General features: G+C 38.0%; 3 protein-coding genes and 1 long non-coding RNA gene across 6 annotated transcripts; 2 read left to right on the forward strand and 2 right to left on the reverse strand.

Moving 5' to 3' along the window:
• The first annotated feature begins 468 nt into the window (after positions 1–468).
• dnajb2 (DnaJ heat shock protein family (Hsp40) member B2) lies at positions 469–5,577 on the forward strand. Of its 2 annotated transcripts, none has more exons than XM_077727828.1 (11): positions 469–673; positions 1,439–1,530; positions 1,742–1,851; positions 1,922–1,975; positions 2,090–2,206; positions 2,317–2,391; positions 2,498–2,621; positions 3,076–3,146; positions 3,240–3,530; positions 5,066–5,137; positions 5,231–5,577. In XM_077727828.1, exons 2-10 carry the CDS (start codon positions 1,466–1,468, stop codon positions 5,092–5,094), a joined length of 936 nt encoding a protein of 311 aa, XP_077583954.1. In that variant the 5' UTR covers positions 469–673; positions 1,439–1,465; the 3' UTR covers positions 5,095–5,137; positions 5,231–5,577. The 2 variants fall into 2 exon arrangements, with proteins under 2 accessions (XP_077583954.1, XP_077583955.1); XM_077727829.1 differs by having other exon boundaries at positions 469–669.
• A 75-nt stretch (positions 5,578–5,652) lies between these two features.
• Positions 5,653–6,565, reverse strand: LOC144204076 (uncharacterized). Its single transcript, XR_013327817.1, has 2 exons — positions 6,367–6,565; positions 5,653–6,263 (listed from the first exon to the last, which is right to left on the reverse strand). It is a non-coding gene; the product is annotated as an uncharacterized LOC144204076 (long non-coding RNA).
• Positions 6,566–6,718: 153 nt separating this feature from the next.
• LOC144204075 (uncharacterized) lies at positions 6,719–9,081 on the forward strand. Its single transcript, XM_077727830.1, has 3 exons — positions 6,719–7,034; positions 8,570–8,641; positions 8,735–9,081. The coding sequence occupies exons 1-2, from the start codon at positions 6,758–6,760 to the stop codon at positions 8,596–8,598; spliced, it is 306 nt and encodes a 101-aa protein (XP_077583956.1). The 5' UTR covers positions 6,719–6,757; the 3' UTR covers positions 8,599–8,641; positions 8,735–9,081.
• Positions 9,082–9,143: 62 nt separating this feature from the next.
• On the reverse strand, positions 9,144–21,969 carry ptprna (protein tyrosine phosphatase receptor type Na). Of its 2 annotated transcripts, none has more exons than XM_077727827.1 (24): positions 21,556–21,969; positions 19,569–19,619; positions 18,044–18,154; positions 17,809–17,914; positions 17,497–17,623; positions 17,145–17,331; positions 16,718–16,867; positions 16,482–16,610; positions 16,349–16,383; positions 15,893–16,074; positions 14,951–15,037; positions 14,792–14,871; positions 14,593–14,657; positions 13,533–13,742; positions 12,891–13,151; positions 12,628–12,775; positions 12,440–12,513; positions 12,054–12,131; positions 11,644–11,763; positions 11,309–11,475; positions 10,584–10,637; positions 10,252–10,316; positions 9,871–9,944; positions 9,144–9,767 (listed from the first exon to the last, which is right to left on the reverse strand). In XM_077727827.1, the coding sequence occupies exons 1-24, from the start codon at positions 21,629–21,631 to the stop codon at positions 9,696–9,698; spliced, it is 2,709 nt and encodes a 902-aa protein (XP_077583953.1). In that variant the 5' UTR covers positions 21,632–21,969; the 3' UTR covers positions 9,144–9,695. The 2 variants fall into 2 exon arrangements, with proteins under 2 accessions (XP_077583953.1, XP_077583952.1); XM_077727826.1 differs by having other exon boundaries at positions 15,893–16,155; positions 21,556–21,967.
• Positions 21,970–23,735: the final 1,766 nt, after the last annotated feature.

Raw genomic sequence — 23,735 nt, forward strand, 5'->3', positions numbered from 1 at the left:
GCCAATCTCATACCAATATATGGAAAATGGTACAAAGTACAACTTTCTACGAAGATTTATTTTAACATTTGTAAATGTCGCCACCTGCTGGAAAATTTAAGAACGGAAGTAGCTCGTTTATGGAACCTGTAGTTTAACATTTTCAGCATTTTTTGCAGATTCATCATTTAGGACATTATTTATTTGTTTCCAAATATGTCTGCTTTTCTTTTCACCCAGAATTTTCTGCGTGGCCAGCCAGTTCTTAATAATTTCTACAGTATGCAGTCGTTTGGAAGAAATATTTCACAATCAGGACGCATTTTAGGTGGGATCTCTTGCAAGCAGGTGTCGTTTTTTTAAAATTATTTTTCTTTACGGCATTATTTATTAATGTCAGTATTATTTGTGTTCTCATTTTGCTGCTTAATTCCAAGATAAACGAGTTACACTGAACGTAGCAGTTGGGGGCGTGTTTGATGACGTCTCCATACTCCAGCATGTTCTCGACTCTATTCCTTCGCTCAGCTGATTATGACGTAATGTGCACAACAACGAAGCTAGCTGGTCCAGAGAACTACAAGTTTTGACACCAGCGGAGTGGATCGGAGCGGGGAAGGCTTCCCGAACGTTGGGAGCCTCATCGGGAGACGCGACAACAACCGATTTGGCTTCTGTCACGCTCACAAGGCAGGTCAGGTTACAGACGCTCACACTACTAGTAGTATATGTCTTAGGATCTTGTCGATGTGTGTCACTAAACACACATGAGGCACATGGCGGTTTGTTTGTGAGGAGATTTCTCGAAATTCAGTTGTTGCTTCTCGTAAGGGCCTCACAGATCCGTCCAGGGCATTTGCATCAGTTTGGGAACCCACCAAAGAAACCCCCTCGGGGCTGCTGACACTTGTCACAGCCCACCACTAAAGTTGGCCTTAGAGTTTGAGAGGCTAAAATTGTCAGATGATGGTTACACTTGCAATGTATTCAAGGTATTGCGTTGGTATTTATTTTTATTTCAAGTGAAGTAAACCTGTATGTATAACCATTACGTATTTTCATCAGTTTTCATCAGTACTACTAACGATAAATACATAAAAAGCAGCTGGCCCCAAGGTATTAATATGTGCAAATGAATCTCCCCATATATACAGTCTGTATATTTACAAATTAGTACATCATTCTAGGAGTTCTTGTTGTCCTTTCTATTCCAGCTTTCAATTCTCCATCCTCTCTTCTGCTTGACATACTACTTTTCCTTGTGCAAACTATCTCTTTTTTTGAAGACAAAAATAGTTCAGCAATTTGCAAAATGGGTTACTACTTATTAATTTGCATAAAAACACATTAGACATCATGCTACACATGGAATCAGTCAACCATTTTTACATTATATAATACTTATAGCAGAATGCATGAGTTTCCCATCAAATTGAGTATATGACATTGCTTTATACAGTGTGAGTTGAAGGAGTGACAGGGCGACATGGTGGATTACTACAATGTTTTGGGAGTATCCAATAATGCCACTCAGGAGGACATCAAGAAGGCGTGAGTATCATTCTGTTCCTAATTGACACAGTAATGTCTATATTCAAATGGATTAAAAAAAATATATTTTAGTATCTAGTATCTGTATCTCTAGTCAAATAGAATATATGCGGTTCAGTGTGCTGCTGGTCAATAGATTGTACTGGGCTCTTTTGGGGGCACAGTGCCCACCACATTCATTCTGTGTGGTTGTGTGTGTGTGTGAACTCAGGTACAGGAAACTTGCGCTTAAATGGCATCCTGACAAAAATCCGGACAACAAAGACGAAGCAGAAAAGAAATTTAAAGAAATTGCAGAGGCATATGAAGTTCTCTCTGACCGTGAGTCATATTACTCTACAATGAGCAACCTTTCTGTGAGTATTTACTTGTAATTGATTGTTTTGTACAGAGAATAAACGGGATGCCTTCGACCGATATGGAAGTGATGGAATGAAACATGCAGGTATTTCACTATACTGCTCTCTTTTTGTTTCTTCCTTTGTTGTGCATGTTGTTCTTTTATCTTCTAACCTTCTGATTTGTGTTCTCTTTTTACTTTTGATTGTTTTTACTTTAGGCTCTTCCAATTCAGACTTCTCTTCAGATTTCCCAGGATTTGGCTTCACATTCCGCAGCCCAGATGAGGTTTTCAGGGAGTTTTTTGGTGGCCAGGATCCTTTTGCTAGTTTCTTTGGTAACGTATACACAACAAGATTGAATAGTTACAATAAAAAGTTGATTTGGTCATTTATAAAATAGTCAAAAACGAATAACAATAACACATTGTCTCTTTTATTCCATTAGATGATTTTTCATCATTTGGGGTTTCGACCTCCCGAATGGGACCGAACCGCTTTTTCTCGTTCCCTTCAGCTGGAGGTAAACTCTTAATAAATAAGGACACATATGATGATACCTTCTTGAATAAGAAAAAAAATGAAGGTTTTATCACATGTTTTTTTTTATTCTTCCTTTCTGTTTCTAGCTGAATTTGCATCGTTTTCATCCATGGGTGGGTTTCATGATATGGGGAGCATGGGTGGAGGCAATTTCAAATCTGTATCTACTTCCACTCGCATCATAAATGGAAAACGCACCACCACTAAGAAGTAAGAACTGTTAGTGTGGCCGTTTCAAAACGGATGCAAATGAATGAAATAATATGATAAGCACAATAACTTACATTTTTCTTCACTTGCCTATTTTTGCCCTTATTGTAGTTTTTCCCATGCCAGCATCCTGAAACTTCTACATTAAAAAACAGGCTGTTCAAGGGACTACTCTTGTATTTCAGATTTTTTTAAAGTTAACTAAATAGATAATAATAATTGACTAAAACAATATTATCCCAAAAAGACTACAACTGTTGTCGAATTAAAGTGAGTAATAAATTGTAATAGTACTTTGAGTATATTAATATAACTGGTATTGCAGTTTTCAGCTTGCAGTGTTTTATATATCAATAACATTGGGATTTGTTTAACAATATTTTTACCAATGGAAAAAGCAGTGAGCCAAATTGTTCTCTCGTAAACCTAAACTCGAAATATTTCTTAATTGTAGGATTAAAGAGAACGGGCAGGAACGAACAGAGATCGAGGAAGATGGCGTGTTAAAGTCTGTGCTAATTAACGGTAAGGCAAAGCATTTACATTTTAATGATAAAAATGTGAATTGACTGAATGGAGAAGACACTACATGCTTTTTAAATTGATTTTTCCCTTCAGGCGTGCAGGACGAAATGGCTCTCGCTTTAGAGCTGAGTCAGCGAGAGGGCCATCAACTGCCCACAAATCCCCCAATCCAAAACTTATCACGTAATGAAACTGACAGAACCTGGTCCAGTCCATATTCTTCAGGGACACACCGCTCGTTCAGCGCCGCGCCTTTCTACAACTATGGCGGGCTTACTGGAAGTGAGCAAGATGAGGACGATGAAGATCTGCAGATGGCGTTGGCTTGCAGCTTGTCTGAAATGGAAGCCCAGCAGAAAGCAGCTGCTCCAGACTTCATATCAGGTGCCGGGGGCGGGGGAAGAGCTGTCAATGACAGCAGTGGGGAGCACGGAGAAAGCGAGGTTGTTGAGACAAAATATTTAAACGCAGGCGGGGGTGACCAAAAAAACGATTCAGAGCCTGGAGATGTAGTGCCACACGACACTGCATTGCCAAGTGATGTTAGCATTGAAAAAAAGCAAAAGTGTGGGTGCAGTGTCTGTTAATGCAGCAAGTGTCATATTTGGATTGAACTGTGCCTTAGGATTTGCTGATGGTGAAGATTTACATTCTATAATTTTCTAACAGAAAAGGGATCAGGCATGCCAATGCTGGCAATTATTATTTATGAATATGAAATAGAATATATTTCATTTATTGGCTGCCATTGACGGTGTGAGACGTCCAGGCCTCTCACTTCAGATGGATTGGATGTCTACTAGTGATTTTAAAAAAGGGAAAATAAAAGTGGTGTGTGTGTGTGTGTTTAGGGATCCATAGATTGTGTTGAGGTCTCATTTGTGTGCTTGGTTTTGGTCAGTTGAAACTCATGGAGTTTAGCTATTTAAATCATCTATAGAGGGAATGTATCCTAACTACGATGCTGAGCGCAGAACAACACTAAGCATCATAATAAAAGAACAAACCAGAATTTATGCTAAAACAAGATGTATTGACTCTAATATTGTGTAGTTGAGCACATTTATTTGCAATTAATCGGAATAAATTTGGTCCACTCAATTGAGCAGAACAAATAGTGTCGTTGATTGAACAAATGGGACTGAATTTTAATAGACTTTTTTTTTTTAAATTTAATCCAATTTGTGCTTTTGTGGTAGCTGAAAGCCTGGTAAGGTGGCCTGACTTTTTCCATGTTTAAGATGTACATGGAAAGTCAGTCTGGGTAGCCTGACTACCTTTGGGTGGCTTAGTAACGACTCAAAATCAAACTTGAGTATTCCCAATACAGTAAAACTTCTGAAAAAACTCACTACACATTTATATTAGAAAAGTTCAACATTGGTAATTGCCCAATTGCATTTGACAAGCTAGGAGTGTTGTTTATTTGCAACCTTATTAAATATTGTTGTTTAACAAGCATGAAATAATTATTGCAAGATAATGAGCAGAATAGTTTCCAGAAACTACGATATATATATTTTTTGTGTTTGCTTGCTTTCTTGTCTTTTATATAGAAAGTGTTCCGAATGCACACAAAAAATAAAAACTTAAACCAGAAGGTTGCAATATATTTACTTTTTCATTATGTGTAGTAATGTTTGATTCATTCTTGCACTCTTTCCTAATAGCAATTCAATTATAGATTCATATTTGATATGGCAATAATATTGAATATTGATTTGACATTTGAGAGGGTTGTCCTAATACTTTGCGCAGTCTTTTTGGGGGAAAAAAAGAATGACCACTGCTGCAGATGTTTGATCACATTTGGAAAGATTCATGTTGTTATCTGAGACTCGTTTTTTATCGCTACTAACCATTTTTCCCCCAATACTGTGAGAAAATATATTTTTTAAATCTCTTGCTTGCTGTTGCAGACTCCGACTTCGAAGCCTTCACCAGCTAACCCAATTGGCTCTTGCTGTGCTTGACCACTCCCTCATCTTTCGGTAAAGTGTCCATGTCACAGCTCCATAATGCTCATATCATGTCTTCCATTTCTTAATTATAAATCACATATCATTCCAATTTTGCATTTACAGGTCAAAACTCAAGATCCAAATGATGCACTTGTCTTTCCGCCCAACATGTCTTCTACATAATGGATGCTACTTAAAATGTTACAGGTGTGTGCCTTGTATGTGTGACTGTGAATGAACCTATGAAATATAGGTTTGATATGAGTGGAAAAAAAGACTTATCTCCAATAACTGGACTAATCCATTTTCTGTGGACTCATTGGCACTCAGTTTCATAAGCTCAATAGTGTACAATATAAAATGATTAAACCAAGAGAACAAATATCCCAAAGTTTTGAAATTTAAATGCAGCAGGAAAGTTTTAAGATATTGTGTAAATCAAGGAAATAAAGTATTTCCTTCAGCCCTTTGACTGTGTTGTACATCTTTCATCACATTTTGTTTCATACAAAACACAAAAAGACTCAAGAGCTCAATAAGAGAAATTGATTTTTTTGTTGCTGCAACACATCACTAATTTATTGGATCAAAAATACATTTTTATAGATATTTTATCTGTCTGCTACATGAAATCATTACAATCATCAGTGAGAATTATTTACATCAGTCACAGCTGCACAGAAATTCAACAGTACATAGAGGAGGAACCAGAAAAACACGGCAATGGTTACTGCCATCTTTTACAGAGTGACATGAAGGTCGACAATTATCTTGAAAGCAAAGAACAGCCTCAAGAAAATGACAAAATTGACACAAATAAGCCTGTGGCATACAGTATTCTGGTCCACAGAAATTGCACAGGCACTTTATTTACATGTAATCTTTCCATAATTGTTTGTCATTATATACATACGGCAAAGACATAAACAAAAAAAAAGACATTATTAATAAACAATTTAACTTCTACTATACATTATTTCATTCAAGTGAATCTGATGGCAGATATTCTAATATTTCTGAGTCATTGGTGTGTAAGGGGTATGGAAAATGAATGAGTGGTGTTGGTGTCAGTTGGTCCTTCTGTTTACTGTGGCATGGTTTTCAAGATGGCATTTACTTCCTCTGCAACAGCTGTCAGTGCAAATTCAAACTGATCCTGAGTGGGCAGATTGAGAGTCGGAAGTATGAGGTGAAAAACAGGAAACAAGTACAGAACATTTATTTGCATATATGTACTATACTTAAGAAATGAATGATACCTTGGTGCTGACTAGGCCGGGTCTCTGATCTCTGATGTGTTCCAGTGTTGCAGCAATGTCAATTTCTTTGACTCCTTAAACAGGATAGGTTTATTATTGTTAAAAAAATAATATAATGACATGCTTTTGTTGTGGATTTATGTTTTCTTAATGAAAAATTGATTGCTATTTCTCAAGCTAGACATCCATTCATCCTTGATAGTTTGATAAATAGGATAAAATTTGATAAAAGGAGGTTAACATTTTATCATGACTTTATTCTACCAGGTTCCATTTACATTATTTTTTCTTCTACTAGTTCTCTCCAATCTACTCTGTATTTAATTGACTGAATGGAGAAGACACTACATGCTTTTTAAATTGATTTTTCCCTTCAGGCGTGCAGGACGAAATGGCTCTCGCTTTAGAGCTGAGTCAGCGAGAGGGCCATCAACTGCCCACAAATCCCCCAATCCAAAACTTATCACGTAATGAAACTGACAGAACCTGGTCCAGTCCATATTCTTCAGGGACACACCGCTCGTTCAGCGCCGCGCCTTTCTACAACTATGGCGGGCTTACTGGAAGTGAGCAAGATGAGGACGATGAAGATCTGCAGATGGCGTTGGCTTGCAGCTTGTCTGAAATGGAAGCCCAGCAGAAAGCAGCTGCTCCAGACTTCATATCAGGTGCCGGGGGCGGGGGAAGAGCTGTCAATGACAGCAGTGGGGAGCACGGAGAAAGCGAGGTTGTTGAGACAAAATATTTAAACGCAGGCGGGGGTGACCAAAAAAACGATTCAGAGCCTGGAGATGTAGTGCCACACGACACTGCATTGCCAAGTGATGTTAGCATTGAAAAAAAGCAAAAGTGTGGGTGCAGTGTCTGTTAATGCAGCAAGTGTCATATTTGGATTGAACTGTGCCTTAGGATTTGCTGATGGTGAAGATTTACATTCTATAATTTTCTAACAGAAAAGGGATCAGGCATGCCAATGCTGGCAATTATTATTTATGAATATGAAATAGAATATATTTCATTTATTGGCTGCCATTGACGGTGTGAGACGTCCAGGCCTCTCACTTCAGATGGATTGGATGTCTACTAGTGATTTTAAAAAAGGGAAAATAAAAGTGGTGTGTGTGTGTGTGTTTAGGGATCCATAGATTGTGTTGAGGTCTCATTTGTGTGCTTGGTTTTGGTCAGTTGAAACTCATGGAGTTTAGCTATTTAAATCATCTATAGAGGGAATGTATCCTAACTACGATGCTGAGCGCAGAACAACACTAAGCATCATAATAAAAGAACAAACCAGAATTTATGCTAAAACAAGATGTATTGACTCTAATATTGTGTAGTTGAGCACATTTATTTGCAATTAATCGGAATAAATTTGGTCCACTCAATTGAGCAGAACAAATAGTGTCGTTGATTGAACAAATGGGACTGAATTTTAATAGACTTTTTTTTTTTAAATTTAATCCAATTTGTGCTTTTGTGGTAGCTGAAAGCCTGGTAAGGTGGCCTGACTTTTTCCATGTTTAAGATGTACATGGAAAGTCAGTCTGGGTAGCCTGACTACCTTTGGGTGGCTTAGTAACGACTCAAAATCAAACTTGAGTATTCCCAATACAGTAAAACTTCTGAAAAAACTCACTACACATTTATATTAGAAAAGTTCAACATTGGTAATTGCCCAATTGCATTTGACAAGCTAGGAGTGTTGTTTATTTGCAACCTTATTAAATATTGTTGTTTAACAAGCATGAAATAATTATTGCAAGATAATGAGCAGAATAGTTTCCAGAAACTACGATATATATATTTTTTGTGTTTGCTTGCTTTCTTGTCTTTTATATAGAAAGTGTTCCGAATGCACACAAAAAATAAAAACTTAAACCAGAAGGTTGCAATATATTTACTTTTTCATTATGTGTAGTAATGTTTGATTCATTCTTGCACTCTTTCCTAATAGCAATTCAATTATAGATTCATATTTGATATGGCAATAATATTGAATATTGATTTGACATTTGAGAGGGTTGTCCTAATACTTTGCGCAGTCTTTTTGGGGGAAAAAAAGAATGACCACTGCTGCAGATGTTTGATCACATTTGGAAAGATTCATGTTGTTATCTGAGACTCGTTTTTTATCGCTACTAACCATTTTTCCCCCAATACTGTGAGAAAATATATTTTTTAAATCTCTTGCTTGCTGTTGCAGACTCCGACTTCGAAGCCTTCACCAGCTAACCCAATTGGCTCTTGCTGTGCTTGACCACTCCCTCATCTTTCGGTAAAGTGTCCATGTCACAGCTCCATAATGCTCATATCATGTCTTCCATTTCTTAATTATAAATCACATATCATTCCAATTTTGCATTTACAGGTCAAAACTCAAGATCCAAATGATGCACTTGTCTTTCCGCCCAACATGTCTTCTACATAATGGATGCTACTTAAAATGTTACAGGTGTGTGCCTTGTATGTGTGACTGTGAATGAACCTATGAAATATAGGTTTGATATGAGTGGAAAAAAAGACTTATCTCCAATAACTGGACTAATCCATTTTCTGTGGACTCATTGGCACTCAGTTTCATAAGCTCAATAGTGTACAATATAAAATGATTAAACCAAGAGAACAAATATCCCAAAGTTTTGAAATTTAAATGCAGCAGGAAAGTTTTAAGATATTGTGTAAATCAAGGAAATAAAGTATTTCCTTCAGCCCTTTGACTGTGTTGTACATCTTTCATCACATTTTGTTTCATACAAAACACAAAAAGACTCAAGAGCTCAATAAGAGAAATTGATTTTTTTGTTGCTGCAACACATCACTAATTTATTGGATCAAAAATACATTTTTATAGATATTTTATCTGTCTGCTACATGAAATCATTACAATCATCAGTGAGAATTATTTTCATCAGTCACAGCTGCACAGAAATTCAATAGTACATTGAGGAGGAACCAGAAAAACACGGCAATGGTCACTGCCATCTTTTACAGAGTGACATGAATGTCGACAATTATCTTGAAAGCAAAGAACAGCCTCAAGAAAATGACAAAATTGACACAAATAAGCCTGTGGCATACAGTATTCTGGTCCACAGAAATTGCACAGGCACTTTATTTACATGTAATCTTTCCATAATTGTTTGTCATTATATACATACGGCAAAGACATAAACAAAAAAAAAGACATTATTAATAAACAATTTAACTTCTACTATACATTATTTCATTCAAGTGAATCTGATGGCAGATATTCTAATATTTCTGAGTCATTGGTGTGTAAGGGGTATGGAAAATGAATGAGTGGTGTTGGTGTCAGTTGGTCCTTCTGTTTACTGTGGCATGGTTTTCAAGATGGCATTTACTTCCTCTGCAACAGCTGTCAGTGCAAATTCAAACTGATCCTGAGTGGGCAGATTGAGAGTCAGAAGTATGAGGTGAAAAACAGGAAACAAGTACAGAACATTTATTTGCATATATGTACTATACTTAAGAAATGAATGATACCTTGGTGCTGACTAGGCCAGGTCTCTGATCTCTGATGTGTTCCAGTGTTGCAGCAATGTCAATTTCTTTGACTCCTTAAACAGGATAGGTTTATTATTGTTAAAAAAAATAATATAATGACATGCTTTTTTGTGTATATGTTTTCTTAATGAAAAATTGATTGCTATTTCTCAAGCTAGACATCCATTCATCCTTGATAGTTTGATAAATAGGATAAAATTTGATAAAAGTAGGTTAACATTTTATCATGACTTTATTCTACCAGGTTCCATTTACATTATTTTTTCTTCTACTAGTTCTCTCCAATCTACTCTGTATGATACAATTAAAATACATATATAATTGTGAGTATGGGTACGGGTGGAAGTAGAGAAGACTCACCTTTGGCCATGCGATTTAACACCATGTCAATGAGGATGTATGTTCCGGTCCTGCCAACCCCATCACTGTGGTTGTGGCACAGCAAAACAGTCATTTTAAAACGTTTTCAATGAAAAGTACTACATGAATCCTACATTACATCTATTTTCTTCCAGAGTAATCTCTTCAAGAGTCCTCTAATATGGGTGATAGCTCATAATGTCTGTTGCGTGTAAGAAAATGCCTAACAGCAGCCATTACAGTAAAAAAAAAAGGAAGTACTGCCATTTTGAAAATGGCATTTCTGCAATTCAGATTTGAGTAAGGTGCCCATTATTATAATTAGTGTTTACCTGCAGTGAACAATAATTGGACAGGAGCGCCCTCTGTAGCATTTATTCACCTTCCTGAAAATTATCAAAGAGAGAGAATAGAAGAAAAAAATGGAGCAAAAGGCAAACACAACAGAAGTGCATTACTGACCTCTTTCATAAGATGAATTGTAATAAAGTGTTTCAAAAGGTAGATTAATGACGGCGAAAAAATTGCATTATGCAGCCCAGATACTTTATGGTGGAATTGAAAGCAGTGGAATGAAATGTAATGAAGGATGACAAGATAAGAAATGTGAGATGGTGGAGGTGCAAAAATGGCAAGAAGCCCCAGATTCACTGTCCCTCCTGCAGTAGCCATTCACACCTGCCAATGCTCATTTTTGTGACTATGCAACTGGAGCCAGAGTACTAGCTGCAAACCGCAAAAATGACACTGGAAGGTGTTCGAGTACAAACCTATGTGGATGTGCACTGGGACAGAGGGAGAGAGAGAGAAGGAGCAGTGAATGGAATATAAAAATGGGAAGTGGAAACAAAGGATGACTTTAATACTACTGAGGAAACAGTTTTAACAGATGGAAATGAAGGTGAGAAAAAAGCAAATATGACATGATATAGTAAATCAAAATATGATGACCATCTTGAAAAAAATCAATGAAAGTTAATGACTAAACTGTGAAAAATTATATTCTTCTAGCGATTCAATTAAGGAAAAGTACATTTGTGTCTGTGTGCTTTCACACCTGCGGAAGTCAAGCAAGGGCCGTGTAGAGGTGGGAATTCCATCAGCTGGCCAACTCAGTAGGTGGAACTGTGTTAGGGTTCTTGTCTCTTGTGTTTGGACATTCTTTAGGTAAAAGCTACGAACCAAAAAGTCCTTGCACCAGATATGTTCTGAGACAAGGTTCACCTATATAGTGATGAATGAGGGTAGAGAAGGCCAAAGTTATTTAACCGTAAATTACAACCTTTTACTCTGTCTACTATCTTTCCCTCGTTATTGCTGTATCTTAAAAAAGGGCCTTTACAATTGCGAAGAAAAAACAGACTTTCCTGACAGCACAAAACAAAGCCTTGCCTCATATATGTGGTAGAGCGATGAACCCTCATCAGGCCAGTATCTCTCACTCTGTTTCTGTCCATCCTCCGCCAGAGCAGACATCATCACAATCACGGTGCATCCATTCTCCCAAACCATCTGATGTTTAATGAAAATATATACACGCATAACTACATATACGCACATACAGTTAGATCTGTTTTTAAATAATTCATTTTTCTTTTTTTTAATAATAGCTTTGTAGGCTAAAAATTTCAAATACAAGAACACAAGAGAGTCTAGAAATCTTTGACTTTGAGAATACATGTATACTACATTTGTAAACCACTGTAACATAACCTAATTTGAACATTTACATTGCATAGATATACAAAAATAAAATACAAAAATAATAATGCAGCATGTGGTGCAAACAACTATGTACTAACCTGCCAAAAATCAGCCACTGTTTGAGGTAGAGGACCCTGAGTAGCAATATACGCTGGCTGGCGAGGGTCGTGATCAAACTTAGGTTGAAATGGAAAAAGAAGGCTGACTTAGTGCACTTGAACATTTATCAGATTCCTTCCTGACATTATGCTCCTTGATATTAAAAATGACAACAATATGATACTTAGTATGCAAGCTGAATTCAATATAGCCTTCACATACTCACGTTTGTCAAACATAATTCTAAAAAGTATAGAAGGAAATATTCAACAACTCAGGTTGTTAATGTATGGTACTTTAAATCATACACAGTCGCATTTGTTAAAGTTAAATTGCCTAATAATGTGATCTGTAAATAGAATAATCATGTCAAAAGAAGACTTACGATAAAACTGCCATTAATGTAATCTTGTTTTCTGTGGTTCAGCTCCCTCTTCAGCTTCACACGTGAGTGATCATCTGCTTAAAATAGTGAAAAAGTGAGACTTATCAAGATAACAATAAAGAATAAAAAAAAATGACAGCTGATAAATAACCCTAATGGGGATACTGGTGCGACGTGGATGAACTGACATGGAAGCGACTCAGCTCGTCTGTTTTTGGCCATGTTGCTGGGAGTTTGAGCTGCAGCCACTGAACTGGGGTCAGCTTGGTAAGAGCACAATGCCTCCCATTCCTTCTGCAGGCGGTCCTTGTTACGAAGGTGGTCTTCCATATAGGCCTGAGACAGAAATGCAAAACATAAACATCTTCCCTTAAAAGAAAATTAAGTTCTACACAGCTGGAAATGACACTGATGCACTTGTTTGCCCTTACCATTGATTCTGTTCACGTACCAGTATAAGGTGACCTGTGGAGATGTCCATGTTTGATTGGGCAGGCTCCTCACTCCAGGATGGAGTCGAGCTATGGGTGGAGGAAGGGCTGTGCTGTGGGCCATCACTGAATTGGGAGGAAACGCTGCTGACACGTGATGTGTCAGTTCCCCGTCGCCCAGTAGCGCTTGTAGCAAAACCTGCTACACCACTTCCCGTGGCACTCGCGCAGTCCTGTCGGCATAGAGATGATTTGGACGCCATATGCTGTCGACATAGCTCCTGAACATGGGATAAAGAAGAGGAGCAGAAAATGTATACCAAATTCCATAAAAAGTAGTTTGTTATTTATCACATGCTTCCAGGTTCAACTAGTATACAAGTACTGTATTTTTCAAACTATAAGACTCACATTTTTCAGTTTGATGGGCTTTCGACTTATACTCAAGTGCGACTTATATTTGTATTAAATTTTTTTCACTTTGACAGTATTAGATGTTCAACGTTTTGGTTAGTATGAAAAACACTGCAAACTAATTATTAAAGATTAATATACTTAGTAAGTTGATTGTTCTATAAAGTTCCAAAATATAGAAATTATAACAATTGCAACTGTGCGAATAAGTCCTGGTAGTAAAAAAGAACAAAACAGTGTCAATTTACCTGATAATCAAAGTGTGTTTCAGCACCTCCCTCTGGACCGAGACCAAGTTTACCATTGGCCACTTGGTGAGAATAGTGCTTGAGGGAAGCGATGGCTACGGCCAGTATCAACACTCCTCCTACCACTGCCATAGAAACTAATGTGATGACTGACCCATTGGAGCTCTGAGAAACCTTGGCTGCCTGAGGGAAACCCTGTGCATTTGTTCTCTGGAAAAAAAGAACAAAAGAAAGAATGATATGAGGTAATCGACAAAAAAAAGAAGTATTTTCAAGTATTCCTCTTCTGGTGGACAGCAAAATAGGCTGTTAAGCTTATTTCGCTTCTGATGAGTTCATTATCTCAAAATTAATTACATTAATTGAAGCTGTAATTTAATGTAATGTGTAATGTAATTAATTAACATCACTACTACACATACTGCTGTATTGGAATCTAACCTTCTATTCATATTAAAATGTCCTTTTGTGGCCATTATTAAAAACATAAAAAAAACACTAGTGATGACTCATACTGCCATTCTATGTGAACAAGGGAATAGGTTAATGACACCTGTTGTCATAGCACCTAGGATATGGGCTCCACATTGGGGGAGAAGGAATACAGCACCATGGCAACAAGTGAATTGGTGCTCTGTAATCATGTTGTCACTCATTCACTAAGGGACATTCAGACTCATGCACAGTAGGTATGAAAGAGAAACACAATCAGAAAAATGCAGAACAATTCTTAATGAAGAAAAAGTCATTCAATTGGAGTCTAATCTTAATGAAAAGGCTAGTTTTGCTTATATGGTAGGCTATGTTTACTTGGGTTCTGATTGACATAACAAGAGAAGTGTTGACATAATCAAAGCAGAGTATATTAATGTTTGTTTGTGTTGTTCATTCATTCATCCATTCATCCAAGTAATCCATTTGTCCATGTATCCAGCCATCACTGCATACTTGGGCGAACCTCTTTGTGTTGTTTCATTTGTTTAATAAGCTTGATTATTATTTTTGTAGTTCTAATGTGTGATTAAATTCTGTGTGTATTTATTACAGATATATCAATTACCTCTCCCACGCCAGTCTGTACAATCTTGAGGCTTGTCTCAGACTCCAAATAGTTCTTCTCAGACACTAGAGTAAAAAACAAACAAGTTGTGACTACAAGCGGTAAAAAAAGACAACACTGGTGAGTGATTCTATTTCAATGTGAGAAAATACAACAAGTGTGGGTACAAAGGTGCAATGCTATATTTTCTCAGTCCTACCAGCTTTAGTCGCCACATCTCCAGCTGTCATATTGTGCTCATTCTGGCGGATGCGAAAGGTCAGAGCTGGCCCTACCACACTAATGGCAGAAAACACACACATTCAAGCTGTCAAATAAAAGGAATTAACCAAAAAATAATTTCTTAATGGTCGTTTACCTTATATTGATGAAGCTACTGATTGTCAGGTGCATTTTCTCAGCCAGTAGTTCCAGAAGCTTTATCCCATCATAGAAACTGAGAAGGCTGTGAGGGAGTAGAGTTATCATACTAATTTGTATGAAAGCATATTCATCCCCATTTTTTTCTTTAAATAATTTTAAGATGCAGCATACAGGGATTTTTGGAAAGTTGTAGCTGAAAATGTGCCCTACGACTGACTGGCGTCCAGTCTAGGGGGTAGTCTGCCTTTTGCCAACTGGTTAGGGCATATCCAGAGGAGAGATATGGATTATATGGTTAGAAGGATGTTAATGGTGGAACTGCCAAGGAACAGGGCTAGAGCTCAACCTCGGAGAAGATACATGGGTGCAATGAGGAAGGACATGAAAGTGGCTGGTGTAGAGGAGGAGGATGCAAAGGACAGGGTGGAATGGAAAAGTCGATTCAATTTGGCGACCCCTCACAGCATAAGCCGAAAGTGTAGTCGTAATAGTAGCACTAGTGGTGTATATAATATAAGATATACTTTCCAACCTCTCACGATCTACTTTGTTGTTAGGTTTAGAGTTCAGGGGTGGGCAAACCGGTCATGCACGGCCGCTGCGGGTGCAGCTTTTTGTTCCACAGACATTTTAACCAACATGGATTGTGCTGAAATTAGAAGCACCTGACTGCAATCCTCTGATTGCACTTCTAACATACCACATTTGTGGAAAGGTATCACACAGGACTTACTGCAGAGGCGTTCAAATGTTTTTACTCCTAAAATCTACTTTTGAAGGAGTTAACCTTCCATTATCTGTCATTTTTAGCAATTATAATGAAATATCTTGCATTGGACTGAAGGAATGAGGGTTAAAATCCACTCTCGATTCACACAAAAGCAGAGTAAAGTCCCGAGTTGCTGCAAAAATAAAAGATTTTGGACGAGAGACTGACCTCCGGTTGGTAACAATGTAGCCATACTCTTCCTTGTCCCCTGCAGCCTCAACCTGTGGCATGCCCTCCTTCTCCAAACCTTCCCCTTCTCCAGGAACAACCAATGGTGTTTGAGATGAAGACAGAGGAGGCCCTGTGCTCTTTGTTGTAGGCATGGTTACAGCTGACACACGTTGGGGGGCCTGAAGGGCATCAGGTGCAATGGGGACAGAAACAAGCTTGTCTGGCTTCCTAGACTTGCTGTCTGTTTCTACCAGTTGCATCTATTCCACAAAAAAATATAGGTTAATACCGTTGCAATTGAACATACTATAGCAAAATGATGATTTCGCACTAATTCTCCAAATTTAGAAATAAATTGTCCCAAACAGAATCAAGTAACAAGTAATTTCCTCATGTAGTACCTTGATACAAGTTTAATTTTAAAAGCCTTCCATTCAATTGATGTTTACAAACCTCCTTTAAAGTGACAAGGTCCTTCTCAGTGAGATCTGGGAAGAGAAAAGAGAGAAAAATCAACATAGTTCATTCAACTCAAATGCTATGTGCCAAGAGGATGGTAAAATAGGTTGTTATACAATTTGTATACCTGGTGTCTTGTCTTGGGCCTGCAAAAGTTGCAGTATGAGGCCTAGTTTATAGAGCTGCTCCTGGCTGAGCTCTTTAGGCTCGACTCCGTACTTCTCTAAGACCCCTGAAATTTTCTGAAGCAAGTCATCTAACAGAAGAGAATATTTACACAGAAGAGCACAATTACAGTGATGCACCACTCTTTATTCTAAATGCTGAATAGAAATGAAGTAAGATCTTGGTGTGTTTCCTCACCATTGTTTCCTGACTGAGTCCTGGTAACTTGAGAGAATTTATTTTGGAGCGGCTGTTGCCTGTTCATAGATCCAAGTCTCTGCTCCAATGTGTAATCTTCTGCATAGTCTACTGGGATCTCCATTTGCAAGTCATCATAGTAAGGCAAGTCTGAGAATAGAATATCTTATTTTCTAAAAGCAAATCCCAACATAGACTCATCACAATATTTCTATCTATATAACTCATCAGCTGCCATTGACGGTGTTAGACTTCCAATCCATTTGAAATGGAAAAGCTGGCAGTAAACTTCCCAATTCAAATAGATTGGATGTCAAGAAGAGACAACCTCCTTTAAATTTACAGCAGAAGGATGAAAAGAGCTAAATGATTGGAGGTTTATCATTGTCAATGACACTGGAAGAGCGAATATCAGTAATGTACTTACTTGCTGAAGCCAACAATGCTGGCCCACGATAGCGATAAGAAGATGGTGCAGATGCCAAATATGTGGACAATGCCTGCTGGATGAGTTGCCAATCTCGTTCTCTCTGATTGGCCTTAGACAACGTGGAAGGACGTGCGTAGCCTCCTTCTCCAAGGAGAGAGCGTTCTGTGTCATCTTGGTGCCTATGCTGTGAGATAATTGCCACTGTGTTTACATTGTCACAATCTAAGGTTAATTTTAGGTGGGTCAAAAGTAGTAGCTACATCAACTGACTGCCAAATACTGATGAGATATTCTTTACTCCATCATTAATTAGCTTTGACATTAATTTTAAATGTTTGGTGAGTCTAACCTGCTGGTATGTGTAAGGGTTGAAGTGGGCTGATTGCATTGATATAGGCGAGCGAGGGGGATCAACGTAGTCCACGTAGTTGGCAGCAGGTGCTGCAGATCCTGACTTGGAGACATGCTGTTTGGACCTTAAATTCGAGCCCGAAACAAAAAGGATTAGATTAGAACAAAAAAATGGTGGATTACAGATAAGGTGCCAGGGAAACTAATCTTCAGATCGGGGAAGATTTAAGGGATTGATCAGAAACCTGCCCCTGACTTTTGATCTCTATCCATCTATCCATAAACATGACTGCAATTTGAGAGTACTTACGGAGAATGTGAGGAAGAATTTGGTTTGCGTGGCTGTGTGACATGAGGAACTCTCTTCAGTTCCTTGGATAAAATATACTGGGTAAGGTCATCCTGCCAGGAAAGACCTACGTGTATGCATAGTATGTTTAAACAGAATGTGAAATACAGCAACAAAATACCATATAAATTATTTTCTTTAGGTGCAGTGATGTGTAAATTCTGATTGAAATTGACATCTCTAGGGTTGAACACACCTTGTAGCATGAGCTGTTTGAGGACTTCTTGCATTCTTTTCAGTACAGGTACTGTCACTTGGTACTGGACCAGGTTCTGTTTTGAATTGCGGCACTGACCAAAGAGCCCATCTGTTAAGGGCACATACACATTCATTGTAATTAACAAAGTACTAAAAATACGTATCATATAGTAAGTAAAAATTCCGTCTTATACAAGACACTGTGTTCTATTTACCTTGAGTATAAAATATGCAAAGCTTTCCTGATGCTACCATTCAACCCCATGTGACTGCAGTAGCACTTAACAGTGACTCATACAGTTGAAGTACAGCCCACACTTTATCCTGATTGCCACAGTATCCTCAACACTGGCCTAATGCTGTCACCGATTGTCCTTTTGAACATTTTCCTTCTACTCGCTCACAACCATACGGGCTACATATGACTTTTAGTCATCTTTCAATGTTTTCCAAATATTAAAATCTTCAATTTTGTAATGAAACGTTTGGAGCATTGTGAATAAAAATCCTAACATATAAGGACAAAAACAATTAACTTTTAGGCTGTGAGAGATAAGTGAGAAAGCGAGAGGATGTTTTTCCGGCGCAACGATGACTCACTGCAGTCTTTCGGTACATCCTCTAAATTTGACACAAACCCGCCTTCTATGGTGACACTGTGAATTGTTACAATGAGCAGATTAAATAGGATACATGTGCTTTTTTTAATCCTGGAATTTTACAACTAAGAGAGCAAAAACGTTATTTCAACTGTAAAATGAGCATCGATTGTACGGCTTTGTCTAAATTCTACATTCTCAAACTAGAGGAATGAATATAAGAAAAACTAAAACTCAATGTGTAAATAAAGCAACAAGGACAGTATACTTTTAACAGAACACATCATGTTTTTTTAGCTACAACATTTTCCTAGAACTTTTAAGAGGCCATTTTTTTGTGGATGGTCAAATGAAGATACAGTTTTCTAAGTCTATTTTCGCTTTTCACATATTATAGGCCATGTGTATTGGGGCGAACTTAATACCAAAAAATACTGACTTTTATGTGCACCAGAATGTTTCATGCTTTGTTCTGTCATAGTCGATTTGGCATCTGCTGATGTTAGTCAATATAAGATGTCTGCTATCTGCAACTGGAGTACATGTGCAGGCATATTTTATATTCTGTGCTATGGCTGAGATATGTGCGCAAGAGCCATTTCCACAAGAAGTGCGTAAGCGTGTGTCAGTGACTCATCACTATATTAGCACAACAACTGTGGGGGTGTCGACCCCGACATGATGTCAGTGTTGCTATGGAGACAGCAGAGTAGGGAGGTAGGGCTTTGGAAAAGCTTGTGAAAGCGAGATGGGAAGGTTATGGTGGGATATGGACACAGGGATGCTATACGAAACAAAATCCTTGATATGGTTTGAAATGATTTTCCCGTTTTCCTTGTCAAGTTAAGAGCAAAAAACGGATGTTTTGGTCATCAGAAACGCTATGAATTAATGTGTGTGAGCGTGTACATTTGTGTGTCTTACCTTCGGAGCAAAACTGATCCCTTGAGCACAGTTTTCTTTCAAACAAGCAACCTGACACAGAAGAAAACAAAAACGGCACAGGTAAAAAAAAATGAATTCAATAATTTGTCTATTGATGTTACATGCTGATGGGCTTTGATGTAAACAAAACAAAATCAAAACATACAGCCGAGTTTTTCCAATTCATAATTAGCCTCCCAAGCCATCTATGTATTATTTTCTATATCATAAATCCTCAGGATAATTTGTGTGCTGGAACACTAGACTGGTTTGCAAGGCAAGGGATACAAAAATATGATAAACAAAACATAAGAACTCGCATTCACACCTTTGAATGAATACATAAACTATAGATGAAGTTTGACAGTGAAAACATATAAACAAAGAGAGAGCAGCCGGTACCCACACAAGTACGAATTTTGAACCCCGCACATCAGAAATGTTAGGCAGATGTGTTAAAGGTTTTACCACCATGCAAATGTGCTGAGAATTTCTCTGCTGACTATTGATAAGGCACCTGATGGTGGTAGGGTTCATCGGCCTCACTTCAATGGGATCGATCGCTGCTTGGTGGTTTTGCCATTGGGCTTCCGAAAGCTTGTCTCTCTTTGTGCCCTACGGGTGATTGGCGACCAGTCTATAGGTGTAGTCTGCCTTTTGTCCGAGCTTCGCTTGAATAGGTTAAAGCAACCTCAGCAACACTTGCGAGAATATGCGGTATGGAAGATGGATGGACTATTCATTCTTGATGTACCCTGCAATTGGCTGAAAACAAATTCCCGAGATTCCTCAGTAACCGGCCACAATTATTTAGGATGGGTTCTAGCCACCCTGCGGCCCTTGACGGGAAAGCGGTGCAGAAAATGAATGAATGTGATTGAAAACAGTTTCATACGCTCTGTCATAAATGGTTAAAAGTTTCATTCAGGTTTTGTAACTCTGCCTTTTTCTTCTATTTTGAAGAGAAATATTGTTCGTTTTGTGTGAATAAGCAGGTGGTCACTGACAGCGTTAGATAGGGCACAATTGCAGTTTCTCACCTCTTTTCAAATGATACCTTTTAGTTCATTGTGTAAGTATGTTACCACCAATTTTGCTTTTTCACTTACTTATTAACATTCATTCATTCATTCATCTTCCATACCGCACATCCGTGTTCGGGCTGCGGGGGTTGGTGAAGCCTGTCCCAGCTGATTTAGTGCAAAAGGCTGACTACACCCTAGACTAGTCGCCAGTCCACACCAAAGTCAAGCGGAAGAACCACTGCCCAACGCATGGCCTCCTTATTAACACCTCCTTAGAAGTCAGAATCTTCCACAGTTTTATTTGACAAACATGCAATAGTGAAATGATTGAATAAATTCTTACCAATGTCACATTCAAAGCAATATCATAACATGAATGAACACAGTTTCTCTGGCTAAGCCCAATATAGAATAACATTTCTGTACTATTGTTACATCTTTGACTTTATAATAGTATTATTGAGAGCAAACCTAACTCCCTTTTCCTCTATTTGTAGTGAATGTTGTTAGGAATTTACATGCACTCATTTTTACTTAAAATAGATTTAGTCATTGGTGAAAAAGAAGGGGAATTAATAAATACTAAAAACAATACCAAATAGAAAAGGTAGAACAAACAAGAGGTGCACAGAAGCAGTAAAGTACTGAACAGATGGTTGTTATTGCTATGACCACCAATGAAAAATAAAAACATTTTGTTCTATCCTCTTAACTGGGATTGGCTGGCCATCGATTCAGGGTGTCCCCCATCTAGTGCCCGTAGTTGGCTGGGATAGGGTCCAGCACCCCCGGCGACCCATAAATGATGAATGAATGATCTTTTAAACAGATGCGTGAAAAATCACATTATGACAGTAACAAAATGCTGATAAACCAAGTCACACCTCACATAAAAGGATGGTAGCTTTTCAAAAATACCAAAACACACTCAATCCATCCCATCTTGAGCTCCATCATCTTACCGTATCTCTCTGACTGCCCCGCGTGACACATGATGGCGAGGAACAGCACAGTTTGCCATGCCTTCGGATGTTGCATGTTGCATTCAAATCTCACTCACGATCAGAAGAAATATTTGCTTCTTTCCTCTTCTCTAAATCCCCATTGTGTACCAAGTAAGGGTTCAGAGCCAGTGAGGACGGCTCACATATGGAGCGCGACCTCCTTGTGGCCGCCTGCTGTAGTGTAAAACTGCAATGTGTTAGAAATGAAGACTTTTCTTCCCTAAAATTGAGCCACTTGTGGTGGCAAAAGACAGCCTGGATTGATGCTTCAAGTGAAATTCTTCTTTTGAGAAGACTGGCGAAGATGAGGCGAGGGGGCGGGGCTTGAAGCATCATTGCAGAAATACACGTAAAACCAAATGAACCGTGGACGGAAGCTGCAGGTGCGTCATCTCAGGCGCTCACGTAGAAAAGGGGACACGATCACAGACGCAAACACTGGCTTTACAAAACCATCTGTGACAGTCATTTAGCTATCCTATCTGTGTCTTTTAATGTGTGGTATGTAAAAAAAAAATACAAATATATGCTTAAGGGGCAAATTACTGCTGCTGTTCCATATTCCAAACCAGGCAGGAGTTCCTGATGTTGCAACTTTTCTAATATTTATCAATGCTTTCCCCACTTTTTCATAATGAGCGCCATGTAAGTGAATTGTTTATTTTTTGTGTGTGAAAACCTTTGCACAATTACTCTGACCTGGGCAGGGATACAGGACTTGGATCAGGCTTAGTGAGTTTTACTAGAGGAAAGTAAATGTATTTAAACTCAAGAACAGAATGCAAGAAGCTTTGCTGTCGTTATCAGTATATTTTGTAACATTTTTGTAAAATATGTGCTCTCCAAGTTGGGTCCCACACCTGTAAATTAAGAGTCCCCTTGAAATGAACAACCCAATCAAACAACACATGTAGCAATTAAACAAAATTATAATCCACTTACGTTTACTGCAACTATGATATCCTTTTATGTTGTAGGCCTAAAATCTGAGTTTGTGCTGAAATGAATGTAGGGTCTTGGATAAAGAGACCACTGGGATTGGAAGAGTAAAGTAGATATCTACTATCGAAACGTAACAATAAAATCAGTCTAATGCACCAACCTATATTATCTACAGACGTATAATGTCTGTGAGAATATAAATACATTTGTATGAAAAGTAATATTTTGTCCTATCCTCCCCTCTAGTGATTAAATGCATGTACTACAGTAAACTATATTTGCCTATGGCTCCATAAGCATGAGCCCACAAAATCCCATCATGTACGTTGATTATTCATCATAAAACACACAATTGGTATTTGTTTTGGAGATTTAAAAACTAGTTTGAGATGGTTGTAATTGGCAATGTGGTTGCTAGGGAACAGTAATTCCAATACACAGATTGCTTCTTTTATTAGAGAGATTACAACATGCAAACCCGTCATTATGTTTTAATTTTAGAACACTGTAAAACTAACAAAAGCTTTCCATTTGAAATAACAGATTCTTGGCGATGAGCCTGCTATTCACACATTTGTCCTATTCTTGGGTTGCCACAGGCACTATGTAATGAATGCCCTATTTTACAGTAAAGGTTCAGAGTAAAAAAAAATGTATGCATGCAAATGCTATGTGGTCTGTAATTAAATGTGTAAATAAGTGTCACGTATATTTGGGTATGTTAATCAAACAAACGCCAAAAATGTTTTGATGCATTTTTACACCATATAGTCAGATTGATGTTGTTATTGGACTCGTGATAAAATAATCTTTATTAGGTAGTTGCACACTGGATAAATTGGGACATGATAATCCAATGTGGCGAATAGCCTAAGATAAAACAGGATGTGGTGTTTTTAAGATGGTGTGACTCATGATTCACTGGGTTTGTTTTCATTTCCACGGTTTGCTTTTGATTCATACAGGACTTCCTTTGGCTGTAAGAGAGACTGAAATAGATTTGGAATCGTTTTTCATGTTACACATTTGAATGCAATCACTGACAGGCAAACAGTCATGCTTTGAGTCTTATTGTATCGTCCTTTTAGCTCTCGATTGGCAGCTCAGCATGTTGGCATGTGTGTATATGTGTTTGGTTGGTTGCTAGGTAACATGTATCCTTCATTTATAATGGATTACACCAGCTGAACGCTATC

The sequence above is a fragment of the Stigmatopora nigra genome, chromosome 11 (genome assembly GCF_051989575.1).
Source record: "Stigmatopora nigra isolate UIUO_SnigA chromosome 11, RoL_Snig_1.1, whole genome shotgun sequence".
NCBI lineage: Eukaryota > Metazoa > Chordata > Actinopteri > Syngnathiformes > Syngnathidae > Stigmatopora > Stigmatopora nigra.

Excerpts from the sequence above, each read along its gene's own strand:
- dnajb2 (XM_077727828.1), top strand. The coding sequence starts at position 1,466 with ATGGTGGATTACTACAATGTTTTGGGAGTATCCAATAATGCCACTCAG. Across the intron at positions 2,622-3,075 it reads AAACGCACCACCACTAAGAA|GATTAAAGAGAACGGGCAGG; the intron begins GTAAGAACTGTT and ends TCTTAATTGTAG. Across the intron at positions 3,531-5,065 it reads TGCTCCAGACTTCATATCAG|ACTCCGACTTCGAAGCCTTC; the intron begins GTGCCGGGGGCG and ends TTGCTGTTGCAG.
- LOC144204075 (XM_077727830.1), top strand. The coding sequence starts at position 6,758 with ATGGCTCTCGCTTTAGAGCTGAGTCAGCGAGAGGGCCATCAACTGCCC. Across the intron at positions 7,035-8,569 it reads TGCTCCAGACTTCATATCAG|ACTCCGACTTCGAAGCCTTC; the intron begins GTGCCGGGGGCG and ends TTGCTGTTGCAG.
- ptprna (XM_077727826.1), bottom strand. The coding sequence starts at position 21,631 with ATGCAACATCCGAAGGCATGGCAAACTGTGCTGTTCCTCGCCATCATG. Across the intron at positions 16,384-16,481 it reads GGCCCAAGACAAGACACCAG|ATCTCACTGAGAAGGACCTT; the intron begins GTATACAAATTG and ends TTCTCTTCCCAG. Across the intron at positions 10,638-11,308 it reads CCCTTGCTTGACTTCCGCAG|GAAGGTGAATAAATGCTACA; the intron begins GTGTGAAAGCAC and ends GATAATTTTCAG.